The sequence below is a fragment of the Aptenodytes patagonicus genome, chromosome 32 (genome assembly GCF_965638725.1).
Source record: "Aptenodytes patagonicus chromosome 32, bAptPat1.pri.cur, whole genome shotgun sequence".
Taxonomy (NCBI): domain Eukaryota; kingdom Metazoa; phylum Chordata; class Aves; order Sphenisciformes; family Spheniscidae; genus Aptenodytes; species Aptenodytes patagonicus.
Genome location: NC_134980.1, coordinates 30,824 through 47,761, shown reverse-complemented (window position 1 = coordinate 47,761; position 16,938 = coordinate 30,824). Strand labels below are relative to the sequence as shown.

General features: G+C 65.0%; 2 protein-coding genes across 2 annotated transcripts; both read right to left on the bottom strand.

Annotated features, from left to right (window-relative positions):
* Nucleotides 1-896: 896 nt before the first annotated feature.
* Nucleotides 897-11,815, bottom strand: LGALS4 (galectin 4). Its single transcript, XM_076360922.1, is given in 11 exon segments — nucleotides 897-1,173; nucleotides 1,919-2,058; nucleotides 2,061-2,083; nucleotides 2,193-2,281; nucleotides 2,392-2,421; nucleotides 2,519-2,560; nucleotides 2,656-2,679; nucleotides 2,789-2,923; nucleotides 9,728-9,932; nucleotides 11,518-11,606; nucleotides 11,759-11,815. Coding segments are annotated over 11 exon segments (969 nt in total). The 5' UTR covers nucleotides 11,804-11,815; the 3' UTR covers nucleotides 897-1,026.
* An 802-nt stretch (nucleotides 11,816-12,617) lies between these two features.
* ECH1 (enoyl-CoA hydratase 1) lies at nucleotides 12,618-16,938 on the bottom strand (the record flags this gene model as incomplete). Its single annotated transcript, XM_076360902.1, is given in 9 exon segments — nucleotides 12,618-12,752; nucleotides 14,339-14,489; nucleotides 14,611-14,682; nucleotides 14,782-14,852; nucleotides 15,592-15,656; nucleotides 15,721-15,769; nucleotides 15,849-15,973; nucleotides 16,664-16,752; nucleotides 16,839-16,938. Coding segments are annotated over 9 exon segments (827 nt in total), but the record flags the coding sequence as incomplete, so codon positions are not given.

Below are 16,938 nucleotides of genomic sequence, written 5' to 3'. Positions count from 1 at the left end.
ACGTCCCGGCTCTGCCCCGTAACTGCCGGGGGTCCCGGCCCCGCAGCCGGCTGCGGTCGGGGCAGGTGAGGGGGCAGGTCCCCATGGTCACCGTCGTCCCTTGTCCCCCTGCAAGGAGCAGCTGGGACGGGGACGGGACCGTGGGGCTGGGATGGGGATGGGACCGTGGGGCGGGGACGGAGATGGGACCCTGGGGCTGGGATGGGGACGGGACCGTGGGATGGGGACGGGGATGGGACCGTGGGGCAGGGATGGGACTGTGGGGCTGGGATGGGGATGGGACCGTGGGGTGGGGACGGGGATGGGACTGTGCGGCGGGGACAGGGACGGGGACGGGACCGTGGAGCTGGGATGGGGATGGGACCGTGGGGCTGGGATGGGGACAGGGATGGGAACGTGGGGCTGGGACGGGGACGGGGATGGGACCGTGGGGCGGGGACAGGGACAGGGACGGGACTGTGGGGCCGGGATGGGGACAGGGGGGTGAGGATGGGGACAGGGACATGGGGATCGGGACGTGATGGGGACAGCGCCCTGGGGATGGCAACAGGACTGCGAGGCGGTGTTGGGGACGGGACCACGGGGACGCACCGGGGACAGGGACAGGGACAGGACGGTGGGGTCGGGACCACGGGGACGCACCGGGGACAGGGACAGGGACAGGACGGTGGGGTCAGGACCACGGGGCCAGGCTGGGGCCAGGTTTAGGGGGTCGTGCTGGGGGGGACGGACAGGGTTGGGGACAGGATCACGGGGCTCAGCACTGCGGGAAGGGGGGTGAAAGGAGACGGTGGGGCTGGGACCGGCCCCGTCTTGTCCCGGGGACGAGGCTATGGGGCGGGGGGGGGGGGGGGCTATGGGGCACGGCAGGCAGCGATGGAGGCGCACGTGCAAGAACAGCTTTATTGGAGTCAGTGCTGGGTGGCGACCGTGGCACCCGAGGGCCCCGGCCGGCGCCCGTGGGGCGGGCTGGAGGTTGGGCTATGGGGCAGGCCACGAGCCGGGCTACGGGGCCGGCTGTGGGGCTCAGAAGTGGACGTAGGAGAGGACGACGTCGCCCTCCACCTCCAGCGTGTCGACGTGGGGCCCTGGGGGCAGGCGGTGGAAGAAGTCGCAGAGCGGCTGCCCCTCGGCAAAGACCTTGAAGCGATGGTTCCCGCAGCGGATGGAGAGCTGGGGGGGGGGGAGCAGCGGTGGGCGACGCACGCCCTCGTGCAAGGCGTGCCCCCCCGTGACACCAACGCCCACCCACCCACAACGCCCACCCGGCACAATGCCCGTCCTCCTGCCCCGTGGGTCTTCATGCAACGCGAACCCTCGTCCCACTCCCACCCATGTGCAATGACCGCCCTCGTGCACCGCAAACCCTCGTGCAATGCCCACCCATGTGCAATGACCGCCCTCGTGCACCGCAAACCCTCGTGCAAGCGATGCCCACCCTCGTGCAATGCCCACCCATGTGCAATGACCGCCCTCGTGCACCGCAAACCCTCGTGCAAGCGATGCCCACCCATGCGCGATGCCCACCCTCGTGCACCGCAAACCCTCGTGCAAGCGATGCCCACCCTCGTGCAATGCCCACCCATGTGCAATGACCGCCCTCGTGCAACGCAAACCCTCGTGCAAGCGATGCCCACCCATGCGCGATGCCCACCCTCGTGCAATGCCCACCCATGTGCAATGACCGTCCTCGTGCAACGCAAACCCTCGTGCAAGCGATGCCCACCCATGCGCGATGCCCACCCTCGTGCAATGCCCACCCATGTGCAATGACCGTCCTCGTGCAACGCAAACCCTCGTGCAAGCGATGCCCACCCTCGTGCACTGACCACCCTCGTGCACCGCAAACCCTCATGCAAGCGATGCCCACCCTCGTGCAGCGCCCACCCACGTGCGACGCCCGCCCTGGTGCACTCACGTCGAAGTAGCGGCCGCACTGGAGGGGGTTGTAGGGCAGGTCCCGCTCCTCGACCCCCCACTCCCCCCCCAGCAGGCTGTTGCGCACCACTACCCCATCGTCCAGGCGCGGGTTGAAGTGCAGCAGCACGTCCCCCCGGGACCCGCCCGCAGGTTGATGTGGAACCTGGGGAGGGGGGGGGTGTGACAGAGGGGTGGGGGTCAGGGTGCTCTGGGTGCTGGGCACCCCAGGGAAGGGGGTGTGGGGGGGTCCCTTCTCCCCCCCCCCCAAATACCTTTTGGCGTCAGGGGGGATGAAGCCCTTCACCACGATGGTTTTCTTGGGGATGAGCCCCCCCGGGATGGTGGCCACGAAGGGCACAGGCTGCAGGGGACAGGGGAGGGGGCTGGGACAGGGACAGGACCCCCCCAAGCCCCCCAGGACCCCAACAGCCACCCTGTCCTTGCCCCAGAGCCGGGGTCCCCCCCACTCACCGGGTGGAAGGTGGGCGGCTGCCCCATCACCTGCAGGAGAGGAGAGAGGGTCAGCGGGGGACATGGGGACACCCTGGAGACGGGGGGGGTCCCAGTTGTGGCCCCCCCACCCACCCCCAGCACTCACCGGCAGGTTGCTCTGCGAGTAGGGGATGGTCTGCGGCATGTGCTGGGGGGGAGCAGAAAGAGGAGTGAGGGGGGGGCAGTCCCCCAAACACCTGGGTCCTCCCCAGGGTGACCCCCCAAACCCCCCCCGGGACTCACCGGCATGGAGGGGGGGCACATCCCCTGCAGAGAGACAGAGCAGAGGTGAGGATGGGGGGGGGTCCCTACGAGGGGAGGGGGGGATTTGGGGGGGTCGGGGGGGGGGGGGTGGGGGGTGTCCGGACGTGCTCACCGTGCCACCCAGGATGGTGACAGTGTGCAGCTCCAGGTCCCCGTCCACGGTGACGGACGTGACGTGCTCCGCTGACGTGCTCCGCCGGCAGCCGCGTGCGGGAACTCGTCGAAGTGGACTGCCGTTCACCAGGATCTGGGGGGGGGGGGTGGGGTGGGTGTCAGGGGGGGGGGACCAGATCTCCCTCCCCCATGGGCCCGTATACCCCCTGTGTGCCCATATATCCCCCTTGGAGACCCCATAGACCCCCCCTTGGGACTCCATAGACCCCCTGTGAGCCCTTATATCCCCCTTGGGGACCCCATATACCCCCTTGGGGACCCCAATAGACCCCCTGTGAGCCCTTATAGCCCCATTGGAGACCCCATATAACACACTGTAGGCACACGTACCCTGCTGTGAGACCCCATATACCCGTATTTGGGACCCCCGTATACAGTCTGTGTGTCCGTATGTCCTCTTCTGAGACCCCATATATGCCATGTGAGCCCATATCTCCCCCTTTGGGACCTGACAGATGCCCTGTGTGCCCATATATCCCCATTGGAGACCCCATATACCCCCCTTAGGACCCCATATACCCCCTTGGGGGCCCCATATAGCCCCCTTGGAGACCACATATACCCTCTGTGTGCCCATATATCCCCCTTGGAGACCCCCTCCCATATACCCCCTGTTTGCCCATACGTCCTCCCCCCTTGGAGACCCATGTAGACCTTTTTGGTACCCAGTATAACCCCCTGTGTGCCCATATACCCCCTTTGAGACCCCACATACCCCATCTCTGCCCCTATATCCCTCTTTCGGACCACATATAACCCCCTCTATACACGTATGTCCCCTTTGAGACCCTAGTGCACATATAACCCCCTTTGGCATGCCATGTACCCCCCTGTATGTCCCTATATATGCCCTTTTAAGACCCCCATATACCCGTATTTGGGACTACATAGACCCCCTGTTTGCACATATATCCCCCTTGGAGACCTCCCCCCCCCCCATATAGCCCCTTTTGTACACCATATAACCCCTGTTCCCATACCCCCCCCCCCTTTGGGACCCATATACCCCCATGTGTGCCCTTATAGACCTCTTTCAGACCATATATAAACCCCTGTGTACACATATCCCGCTTTGAGACCCCATATACCCATATTTGGGACCTCATATACCCCATGTGTGCCCATATATCCCCTTTAGGGCTCCATAAGCCCCCCTTTGGGAGCCGTATACCCCCTGTGTGCCCATATAGCCCTCCTTTGAAACACTATGTACCCTTTGTGTGCACACGTATCCCCCTTTGGAACCTCATATAACCCCCCCCCCTCCTTTGGGTATATGGGTCTATGAGACTGCATTCTCCCCTTTGGGACCCTATATATAGCCATGTATCTCCCCCTTTACGACCCCCATATATCCCCTGTGTGCCCTTATATCCCGCTTTGGACTACCTATACCCCCCCGCCCTGGTGTGTGCACATATATCCCTCTGTGTGCGACCATATATCTCCTCCTCTGAGCCCGTATGTCCCCCCCCCTTTGGGACCCCATATAACCCCTTGTGTGCACATATATCCCACTTTGAGACCCCCCCATATAGCCCCCGTTTGGGACCCCGTTATACCGCCTGTGTGTGCACATATAGTCCCCCTTTGGGTCTCTATTTACCCCTCTGTGTGCCCATATATCCCTCTTTGGAACCTCCATATACTACTGTGTGCCCATATATCCCCCTTGGGACCCCATATACCTCCTTGGGGACCCCATATACCCTCTGTATGCACATATATCCCCCTTGGAGATCCCATATACCCCCTGTGAGCCCTTATAGCCCCCTTGGGGATCCCATATACCCCCTTGGGGGATCCCATATACCCCCTGTGAGCCCTTATATCCCCCTTGGGGATCCCATATACCCCCTTGGGGAATCCCATATACCCCCTGTGAGCCCTTATATCCCCCTTGGGGGCCCCATATACCCCCTGTGAGCCCTTATATCCTCTTTGGGACCCCATATACCCCCGTGTGCTCATATCTCCCCCTTTGGGACCCCATATACCCCCTGTGAGCCCTTATAGCCCCCTTGGGGCCCCATATACCCCCTGTGAGCCCTTATATCCTCTTTTGGGACCCCATATACCCCCGTGTGCTCATATCTCCCCCTTTGGGACCCCATATACCCCCTGTGAGCCCTTTATCCCCCTTGGGGACTCCATATACCCCCTTGGGACCCCATATACCCCCTGTGAGCCCTTATATCCCCCTTGGGGACCCCATATATCCCCCTTGGGGACCCCATATACCCCCGTGTGCTCATATCTCCCCCTTTGGGACCCCATATGCCCCCTGTGAGCCCTTATAGCCCCTTGGGGACCCCATATATCCCCCTTGGGGACCCCATATACCCCCTGTGAGCCCTTATATCCCCCTTGGGGACCCCATATATCCTCCTTTGGGACCCCATATACCCCCTGTGAGCCCTTATATCCCCCTTGGGGACCCCATATATCCTCCTTTGGGACCCCATATACCCCCTGTGAGCCCTTATATCCCCCTTGGGGACCCCATATACCCCCTGTGAGCCCTTATATCCTCTTTTGGGACCCCATATACCCCCGTGTGCTCATATCTCCCCCTTTGGGACCCCATATACCCCCTGTGAGCCCTTATAGCCCCCTTGGGGATCCCATATACCCCCTTGGGGATCCCATATACCCCCTGTGAGCCCTTATATCCCCTTGGGGATCCCATATACCCCTTGGGGATCCCATATACCCCCTGTGAGCCCTTATATCCCCCTTGGGGACCCCATATATCCTCCTTTGGGACCCCATATACCCCCTGTGAGCCCTTATATCCCCCTTGGGGACCCCATATATCCTCCTTTGGGACCCCATATACCCCCTGTGAGCCCTTATATCCCCCTTGGGGACCCCATATACCCCCTGTGAGCCCTTATATCCTCTTTTGGGACCCCATATACCCCCGTGTGCTCATATCTCCCCCTTTGGGACCCCATATACCCCCTGTGAGCCCTTATAGCCCCCTTGGGGATCCCATATACCCCCTTGGGGATCCCATATACCCCCTGTGAGCCCTTATATCCCCCTTGGGGACCCCATATACCCCTTGGGGACCCCATAGACCCCCTGTGAGCCCTTATAGCCCCCTTGGAGACCCCATATACCACCTGTAGGCACACGTACCCTGCTGTGAGACCCCATATACCCGTATTTGGGACCCCCGTATACAGTCTGTGTGTCCGTATGTCCTCTTCTGAGACCCCATATATGCCATGTGAGCCCATATCTCCCCTTTGGGACCTGACAGATGCCCTGTGTGCCCATATATCCCCATTGGAGACCCCATATACCCCCTTAGGACCCCATATACCCCTTGGGGGCCCATATAGCCCCCTTGGAGACCACATATACCCTCTGTGTGCCCATCTATCCCCCTTGGAGACCCCCTCCCATATACCCCTGTTTGCCCATACGTCCTCCCCCCTTGGAGACCCCATGTAGACCTTTTTGGTACCCAGTATAACCCCCTGTGTGCCCATATACCCCCTTTGAGACCCCCACATACCCCCATCTCTGCCCCTATATCCCTCTTTCGGACCACATATAACCCCCTCTATACACGTATGTCCCCTTTGAGACCCTAGTGCACATATAACCCCCTTTGGCATGCCATGTACCCCCCTGTATGTCCCTATATATGCCCTTTTAAGACCCCCCATATACCCGTATTTGGGACTACATAGACCCCCTGTTTGCACATATATCCCCCTTGGAGACCTCCCCCCCCCCATATAGCCCCCTTTTGTACACCATATAACCCCTGTTCCCATACCCCCCCCCCCTTTGGGACCCATATACCCCATGTGTGCCCTTATAGACCTCTTTCAGACCATATATAAACCCCTGTGTACACATATCCCGCTTTGAGACCCCATATACCCATATTTGGGACCTCATATACCCCATGTGTGCCCATATATCCCCCTTTAGGGCTCCATATGCCCCCCCTTTGGGAGCCGTATACCCCCTGTGTGCCCATATAGCCCTCCTTTGAAACACTATGTACCCTTTGTGTGCACACGTATCCCCCTTTGGAACCTCATATAACCCCCCCCCCTCCTTTGGGTATATGGGGTCTATGAGACTGCATTCTCCCCTTTGGGACCCTATATATAGCCATGTATCTCCCCTTTACGACCCCATATATCCCCTGTGTGCCCTTATATCCCGCTTTGGGACTACCTATACCCCCCCCGCCCTGGTGTGTGCACATATATCCCTCTGTGTGCGACCATATATCTCCTCCTCTGAGCCCGTATGTCCCCCCCCTTTGGGACCCCATATAACCCCTTGTGTGCACATATATCCCACTTTGAGACCCCCCCATATAGCCCCCGTTTGGGACCCCGTTATACCGCCTGTGTGTGCACATATAGTCCCCTTTGGTCTCTATATACCCCTCTGTGTGCCCATATATCCCTCTTTGGAACCTCCATATACTACTGTGTGCCCATATATCCCCTTTGGGACCCCATATACCTCCTTGGGGACCCCATATACCCCTCTGTATGCACATATATCCCCCTTGGAGATCCCATATACCCCCTGTGAGCCCTTATAGCCCCCTTGGGGATCCCATATACCCCCTTGGGGATCCCATATACCCCCTGTGAGCCCTTATATCCCCCTTGGGGATCCCATATACCCCCTTGGGGATCCCATATACCCCCTGTGAGCCCTTATATCCCCCTTGGGGGCCCCATATACCCCCTGTGAGCCCTTATATCCTCTTTTGGGACCCCATATACCCCCGTGTGCTCATATCTCCCCCTTTGGGACCCCATATACCCCCTGTGAGCCCTTATAGCCCCCTTGGGGGCCCCATATACCCCCTGTGAGCCCTTATATCCTCTTTTGGGACCCCATATACCCCCGTGTGCTCATATCTCCCCCTTTGGGACCCCATATACCCCCTGTGAGCCCTTATATCCCCCTTGGGGACTCCATATACCCCCTTGGGGACCCCATATACCCCCTGTGAGCCTTATATCCCCCTTGGGGACCCCATATATCCCCCTTGGGGACCCCATATACCCCCGTGTGCTCATATCTCCCCCTTTGGGACCCCATATGCCCCCTGTGAGCCCTTATAGCCCCCTTGGGGACCCCATATATCCCCCTTGGGGGACCCCATATACCCCCTGTGAGCCCTTATATCCCCCTTGGGGATCCCATATACCCCCTTGGGGATCCCATATACCCCCTGTGAGCCCTTATATCCCCCTTGGGGATCCCATATACCCCCTTGGGGATCCCATATACCCCCTGTGAGCCCTTATATCCCCCTTGGGGATCCCATATACCCCCTTGGGGATCCCATATACCCCCTGTGAGCCCTTATATCCCCCTTGGGGATCCCATATACCCCCTTGGGGATCCCATATACCCCCTGTGAGCCCTTATATCCCCCTTGGGGACCCCATATATCCTCCTTTGGGACCCCATATACCCCCTGTGAGCCCTTATATCCCCCTTGGGGACCCCATATACCCCCTGTGAGCCCTTATATCCTCTTTTGGGACCCCATATACCCCCGTGTGCTCATATCTCCCCCTTTGGGACCCCATATACCCCCTGTGAGCCCTTATAGCCCCCTTGGGGATCCCATATACCCCCTTGGGGATCCCATATACCCCCTGTGAGCCCTTATATCCCCCTTGGGGATCCCATATACCCCCTTGGGGATCCCATATACCCCCTGTGAGCCCTTATATCCCCCTTGGGGGCCCCATATACCCCCTGTGAGCCCTTATATCCTCTTTTGGGACCCCATATACCCCCGTGTGCTCATATCTCCCCCTTTGGGACCCCATATACCCCCTGTGAGCCCTTATAGCCCCCTTGGGGATCCCATATACCCCCTTGGGGATCCCATATACCCCCTGTGAGCCCTTATATCCCCCTTGGGGATCCCATATACCCCCTTGGGGATCCCATATACCCCCTGTGAGCCCTTATAGCCCCCTTGGGGATCCCATATACCCCCTTGGGGATCCCATATACCCCCTGTGAGCCCTTATATCCCCCTTGGGGATCCCATATACCCCCTTGGGGATCCCATATACCCCCTGTGAGCCCTTATATCCCCCTTGGGGGCCCCATATACCCCTGTGAGCCCTTATATCCTCTTTTGGGACCCCATATACCCCCGTGTGCTCATATCTCCCCCTTTGGGACCCCATATACCCCCTGTGAGCCCTTATAGCCCCCTTGGGGCCCCATATACCCCCTGTGAGCCCTTATATCCTCTTTTGGGACCCCATATACCCCCGTGTGCTCATATCTCCCCCTTTGGGACCCCATATACCCCCTGTGAGCCCTTATATCCCCCTTGGGGACTCCATATACCCCCTTGGGGACCCCATATACCCCCTGTGAGCCCTTATATCCCCCTTGGGGACCCCATATATCCCCCTTGGGGACCCCATATACCCCCGTGTGCTCATATCTCCCCCTTTGGGACCCCATATGCCCCCTGTGAGCCCTTATAGCCCCCTTGGGGACCCCATATATCCCCCTTGGGGACCCCATATACCCCCTGTGAGCCCTTATATCCCCCTTGGGGACCCCATATATCCTCCTTTGGGACCCCATATACCCCCTGTGAGCCCTTATATCCCCCTTGGGGACCCCATATATCCTCCCTTTGGGACCCCATATACCCCTGTGAGCCCTTATATCCCCCTTGGGGACCCCATAGACCCCCTGTGAGCCCTTATATCCCCCTTGGGGACCCCATACCCCGCCCCCCGGTGAGCCCCTATACCTCCCCCCCCTGCCTTTGAGCCCCCATACACCGGCAGGTCCGCCCCCCCCCCCCCCCCGGCGCCCCCCTCTCCCCCCCCGGTCCCCGCACCCGGTAGGTGTGGGGGGTGACGGTGATGACGATCTCGAAGGGGCTCCCGGGCGCGAAGGGATGGAGGTCCCGGCGCTGCTCCTGCTCCCACTGCCCCCCGCGCCGGCTGTTCAGCACCGCCTGCCCCTCCGCCCCGAAGCGGGGGTTCAAGTGCAGCGCCAGGTCGGCCTCCGCCCCCGGCCCGCTCGCCAGGTTCACCAGGAACCTGCCACGGGGTTGGGGGGGGTCCGTGTCCGTCCCGCCGTCCCTCCACCCCCTCTTCCCTCCCTCCATCTCCCTCGCCAGGCTCACCCCAAACCTGCCCCCCCCCCCCCCCCGTCTGTCCCCCATCACCCAAGCTGTGCCCGTGTCCCCCCATGTCCCCCTGTGCCCCCCCATGTCCCTCCCATGTCCCTCCCATGTGCTCCTGTGTCCCCCATATCCCCCCCATGTCCCCCTGTGCCCCCCCATGTCCCTCCCATGTCCCTCCCATGTGCTCCTGTGTCCCCCATATCCCCCCCCCATGTCTCCCTGTCCCCCCATGTCCCTCCCATGTGCTCCTGTGTGTCCCCGTGTCCCCCCATATCTCCCTGTGGTGTGTCCCCCATGTCCCCCCGTGTCCCCCCATATCCCCCTGTGTCCCCCCCATACCCCCTGTGGTGTCTCCCTCATGTCCCCCCATCCCCCCATGTCCCTCTGTGTCCCCCATATCCCCCCATGTCCCCCCATGTCCCCCTGTGCCCCCCCATATCCCCCTATGTCCCCCCATGTCCCTCCCATATGCTCCTGTGTCCCCCCGTGTCCCCTCATGTCCCCCTGTGGTGTCCCCCCCCATTATCCCCCTGTGTCCCCCCCATACCCCCCTGTGGTGTCCCCTCTATGTCCCCCCGTCCCCCCCCATGTCCCTCCCATGTGCTCCTGCGTCCATGTCCCCCCGTGTCCCCCCATATCCCCCTGTGTCCCCCCCATACCCCCCTGTGGTGTCCCCCCCATGTTCCCCCATGTCCCCCCATATCCCCCTGTGGTGTGTCCCCCATGTCCCCCCATGTCCCCCCATTATCCCCCTGTGTCCCCCCCATACCCCCTGTGGTGTCCCCTCTATGTCCCCCCGTCCCCCCCCCATGTCCCTCCCATGTGCTCCTGTGTCCCCCCATGTCCCCCCGTGTCCCCCCATATCCCCCTGTGGTGTGTCCCCCATGTCCCCCCGTGTCCCCCCATATCCCCCTGTGTCCCCCCCATACCCCCCTGTGGTGTCCCCCCCATGTCCCCCCGTCCCCCCCATGTCCCTCCCATGTGCTCCTGTGTCCCCCATGTCCCCCCATGTCCCCCTGTGGTGTCCCCCTCATGTCCCCCCATCCCCCCGTGTCCCCCTGTGTCCCCCCATGTCCCCCTGTGCCCCCCCATATCCCCCTATGTCCCCCCATGTCCCTCTCATGTGCTCCTGTGTCCCCCCGTGTCCCCCCATGTCCCCCTGTGGTGTCCCCCCCATGTCCCCCCGTCCCCCCATATCCCTCCCATGTGCCCCTATGTCCCCCCATGTCCCTCCCATGTGCCCCTGTGTCCCCCATGTCCCCCCGTGTCCCCCTGTGTCCCCCCATATCCCCCCATGTCCCCCCCATGTGCCCCTGTGTCCCCCCATATCCCCCCGTGTCCCCCCCATGTGCCCCTGTGTCCCCCATGTCCCCCCGTGTCCCCCGTCTCCCCCCTGCACCCGAGGGGGTGCACATGGGGCTGTGCACACGCGCGTGCAAGGGACAGCAGACACACCCCCCCACCCCGCCACGTCCCCAGTGTCCCCACGGTCCCCAAACCTGTTGGCGTGGGGGGGCACGAGACCCTGCACGTAGATGGCCATGCCGGGCCAGAGCCCCCCCATCACGGGGGCCACATAGGGCAGTGGCTGGGGGAGGGGGGGGGAGCAGGAGGTCAGCGGGGTCCCCACCCTGTCCCCGGGCCGGGGGGGGTGACAGGGACCCCCGGGACCCTGACTCCAGGGTCCCCATTCCGGGGGGCGGGGGGGGGTGTGACAGGACCCCAAGGGACGATACCGACCGGGTTGTAGGCGGGCTGGTAGCCAGGCGCGGGGACGAAGGCCATGGCGACGGTGACGATGGTGGCGGTGACGGTGACGCCGGGCCGGACGCGCAGCCCGCGGCGCCGGGACCTTTATAGCCCCCAAACCCGAGGTGGGGCCCCCACACCGCCCCGCCCCGCCCGGACACCTGGGTCCTCACGCCAGCTCCGGGGTGGGGGTGGGGACAGCCCAGACCCCCTGGGGCCTCAAAGCGGGGCGGGGTGGGGGGCTGACCCACCCCCCGGGTGCCTGGGGTCCCCCGTCAGTTTGAGGGTGCCCTTTGTGCCCCCCACATCCAGCCCGGGAGGGCAGGTCCCAGGTGGTGGGGGCAGGGTGGGGTCTGGGTCCGTTCCCAGGGCGAGGCCCGGACTTTGACACCCCCGGATGCGGGGACGGGGCGGGGGGGACCGGGGGGACCCGGGGGGGGGGAGGCGGGGGACCTGCCCGAGGCGGCAACGCCCCGGACTCTGCCCCGTGCCGGGGGGGGACCCGGGCGTCCGGGTGTCGGGCAGGGCCGGAAGGGGCCCGGATGTGCCGCGGGGGTCAGGGGGACACCTTGGCCTTGGTCCCCGTCCCTGCCCTGGGGGGGGACCCCCCGGCTCCATCGCGGCGGCACCTCGGGGTCCCCCTCACCGATCCCTGGGGATATGGGGACCCCCATCCCCATTGTAACACCCCTGGGACCGCCCCCCCCCCCCCCCCCCCCCCCGCCCCGGGACCCATCGTGGCACCCTGGGGTCCCCCTCCCCGTGGCAGCCCCCTGGGTCCCGCCCCTCCCCGCGCTGCCCAGGTGCGAGGTGGGACGGGGGGACATGGGGACAGCCGGCTTTATTGGGGGGGGGGGGGGGGCGGGGGGCCGCGGTGGCCCTACAGCTTGGAGAAGGGGACGTCCTCGGGGCCCTTCTTCTCCATCGCCGCCTGCGCCGACTTGAGGATGTCCTCGGTCTGCAGCATGCTCATGTTCCAGGTGGCCTGGGGACAAGCACGGGGACGGGGATGGCGCGGGGACAGGGGCGGGACGCCCTCGGGGACGGGGAGGGGACAGGACGCCCTCGGGGACGGGGAGGGGACGCCCTCGGGAAGGGGAGGGGAGGCCCTCGGGGAAGGGGAGGGGAGGCCCTCGGGGAAGGGGACGGGGACAGGACGCCCTCGGGGACGGGGAGGGGACGCCCTCGGGGAAGGGGAGGGGAGGCCCTTGGGGAAGGGGAGGGGACACCCTCGGGGAAGGGAGGGGAGGCCTCGGGGAAGGGGACGGGGACAGGACACCCTCGGGGACGGGGAGGGGACGCCCTCGGGGAAGGGGAGGGGAGGCCCTTGGGGACGGGGAGGGGACACCCTCAGGGAAGGGAGGGGAGGCCCTCGGGGAAGGGGAGGGGGACAGGACGCCCTCGGGGACGGGGAGGGGACGCCCTCGGGGAAGGGGAGGGGAGGGCCTTGGGGACGGGGAGGGGACACCCTCGGGGAAGGGGACGGGGACAGGACGCCCTCGGGGACGGGGAGGGGACGCCCTCGGGGAAGGGGAGGGGAGGCCCTTGGGGACGGGGAGGGACACCCTCGGGGAAGGGGAGGGGAGGCCCTCGGGGAAGGGGACGGGGACAGGACGCCCTCGGGGACGGGGAGGGGACGCCCTCGGGGAAGGGGAGGGGAGGCCCTTGGGGACGGGGAGGGGACACCCTCGGGGAAGGGGAGGGGAGGCCCTCGGGGAAGGGGACGGGGGACAGGACGCCCTCGGGGACGGGGAGGGGACGCCCTCAGGGAAGGGGAGGGGAGGCCCTTGGGGACGGGGAGGGGACACCCTCGGGAAGGGGAGGGGAGGCCCTCGGGGAAGGGGACGGGGGACAGGACGCCCTCGGGGACGGGGAGGGACGCCCTCGGGGAAGGGGAGGGGAGGCCCTTGGGGACGGGGAGGGGACACCCTCGGGGAAGGGGAGGGGAGGCCCTCGGGGGAAGGGGACGGGGACAGGACGCCCTCGGGGACGGGGAGGGGACGCCCTCGGGGAAGGGGAGGGGAGGCCCTCGGGGAAGGGGAGGGGACGCCCTCGGGGAAGGGGAGGGGAGGCCCTCGGGGAAGGGGACGGGGACAGGACGCCCTCGGGGACGGGGACGGGACAACCTCGGGGACAGGGATGGGGACAGGATGCCCTTGGGGAAGGGGACAGGGGCGGGACGCCCTCGGGGATGGGGACAGGGACGGGACACCCTCGGGGACGGGGATGGGGACAGGACGCCCTCAGGGAAGGGGACAGGGATGGGACACCCTCAGGGATGGGGACGGAACACCCTTGGGGACGGGACAGGACGCCCTTGGGGACGGGGACAGGACGCCCTTGGGGACAGGGAGGGGACGTCCTCGGGGAAGGGGATGGGGACAGGGAGGGGACGCCCTCGGGGACGGGACACCTTTGGGGACGGGGACAGGACGCCCTCGGGGACAAAGGCGGGCACAGGGATGGCAACAGCGCGGAGACGGGGACGTCGTCGTGGTCAGGGAGGGGGGACGGCATTTTGGGGACGGGTGGCCCAGCCGGGAGGGGAGGGGAGGGGAGGGGGCCGCTCACCATGTAGCGGAGGCTCTCGGGGACGGGGTGGTCCCGCGAGTAGACCAGGTTCACCTTGGTGCCCTGCACGGCCACGGGGCTCCGGGCCGCGATGGCGGTGGCCACGTCCAGGGCTCCCTGCAGCAGCGTCGCCTTGTCGGGGAAGACCCGGCTGCGGGCGAGAGGGGCTGCCAGCGGGGACGGGCAACCCCGAGGGGGCCCCCCGCGGCGCCGGGGACAGCCCCGGGGACGGGGTTCCCCTCCCGGGGTCGGGGGGGGGGGGGCTGCAGTACCTCACCAAGCCGCAGCTCTGCGCTTCGGGGGCCATCATCTTGCGGGCGGTGAAGGCCAGTTCGTTGACGAGGCTGTGGGGGTGTTTCTGGGGTGAGACGGGGTCCCCCCGAGGTCCCCTCCCCTGCCACCAGCCCCCCCTCCGGTGTGTCCCCCGTCAGCCCCCCACCCACCTCTGGCTGCCCACGATCTTTGGGAGACGCTGCAGGGTGCCCACGTCGGCTGCCAGCCCGATGTCCACCTCCTGCGGGCACGGGGACACGTGAGGGGACACAGGGACGTCCAAGGAGACACAGGGGTGTAGGAGGGGACATGGGGATGGCCGAGGGGCTCCAGGGACATCCGAAGGGTCCCAGGGACATCCGTAAGGTCACAGGGATGTCTGAGGAGCCACGGGGACATCCAAGGAGCCACCAGGACATCTGAGGGGTCTCGGGGACATCCAAGGAGCCACCAGGATGTCCGAGGCTCCTCAGGGACATCCAAGGAGCCACCAGGACATCTGAGGGGTCTCGGGGACATCCAAGGAGCCACCAGGATGTCCGAGGCTCCTCAGGGACATCCAAGGAGCCACCAGGACATCTGAGGGGTCTCGGGGACATCCAAGGAGCCACCAGGATGTCCGAGGCTCCTCAGGGACATCCAAGGAGCCACCAGGACATCTGAGGGGTCTCGGGGACATCCAAGGAGCCACCAGGATGTCAGAGGCTCCTCAGGGACATCCAAGAGCCACTGGAGCATCCAAGGGGTCTCAGGGACATCCGAGGCTCCTCAGGGACATCTGAGGGATCTCGGGGACATCCAAGGAGCCACCAGGACGTCCGAGGCTCCTCAGGGACATCCAAGGAGTCACGGAGACAGCTGAGGGGTCTCGGGGATATCCGAGGCTCCTCAGGGACATCTGAGGGGTCTCAGGGACATCTGAGGAGCCACCAGGACGCCCGAGGGTCCCCAGGGCCGCCCGCGGGTCCCCACCCACCTACCTTCACCTGGAACCAGGCGTCCTGGGTGCAGTAGCGGATGTCGCAGGCGGAGATGAGGTCGACGCCTGCCGGGAGAAGACCCTGAGCCAGTGGGGGGACCCCGGCCCGGCACCCCCGGCCCCAGCTCACCTCCGCCGATGCAGGCGCCGTGCACCGCCGCGATCACCGGCTTTGGGCACTGCAGGAGAGATGGGCGTCGGGGGGGGGGGGGTTGGGGAACAGTCCCCCACCTCTGTCCCTCTGTCCCTCCGTCCCACCTTCTCCAGCACCGAGAAGGTCTCCTGGTACTCCCGGACCTTCCGCCGCAGGTTCCAGGCCTTCCTGGCCACGTCCTCGCCCTCCACCATCATGAACTCGCTGCCCATCTCCACCAGGTCGATCCCTGCCCGGGGCCGTGCCGTCACCAGCCGTCCCCGATTCCCGGCTGGGGGGCAAGACCCCCCCCCCCCGGCCCCCCCAGCCAGGGCTGAGACACCCCCAGTCCTCCTGGTGATGCTGAGGTCCCCCTGATCCCTCCTGGCTGGGGCAAAGGTACCCCAGATCCCCCCTGGCTTGGGCAAAGGTACCCCCAATACCCCCCAGCTGGGGCAAAGGTACCCCAGATCCCCCCCAACTGGGGTAAAGGTATCCCCAAATCCCCCCCAGCCAAGGCAAAGGTACCCCAGTCCCCCTCAGCTGGGGTAAAGGTACCCCAAATCCCCCCCAGCTGGGGTAAAGGTACCCCAAATCCCCCCCAGCCAAGGCAAAGGTACCCCAGTCCCCCTCAGCTGGGGTAAAGGTACCCCAAATCCCCCCCAGCTGGGGTAAAGGTACCCCAATGCCCCCCCGGCTGGGGTAAAGGTACCCCCAGTTCCCCCCAGCCGGTACCAAGATGCTCCCGGTCCCTCCCATAGGGGCCAAGATCCCCCCTGGGGTTTCCCCTGCTGGGGCTCAGATACTCCCCCCCCCCCCCCCCCAACTCTGAGATCCTCCCCAAAACGAGCCAAGATCCCCCCGACCTCCCCCTCGCCGGGCACGGAGGGGGGGTGGGGGGGGGGGTGTCCGGGGAGGGGAACCCAAGGGCAGCCCTCACCAGCCGTGAAGATCTTCCCGGCGCCCGAGATGACGACGGCGCGGCAGGACGAGTCCTGGCCGATGTCCTGGAAGCACTCCACCATCTCCCTGCGGGGACGGGGACAGTTGGGACAGCGGGGACGGGGTCCGGGGGGGGGGGGGGTCCCCGGGTGCCCCCCCCCCCCCCCCGTTACCTCCAGAACGCCGCGTTCATGGCATTCCTCTTCTCGGGGCGGTGGAGCTCCACGTGCAGGACCCGGTCCCCCTCCGGCGTCACCCGCAGCGTCTCAAAGC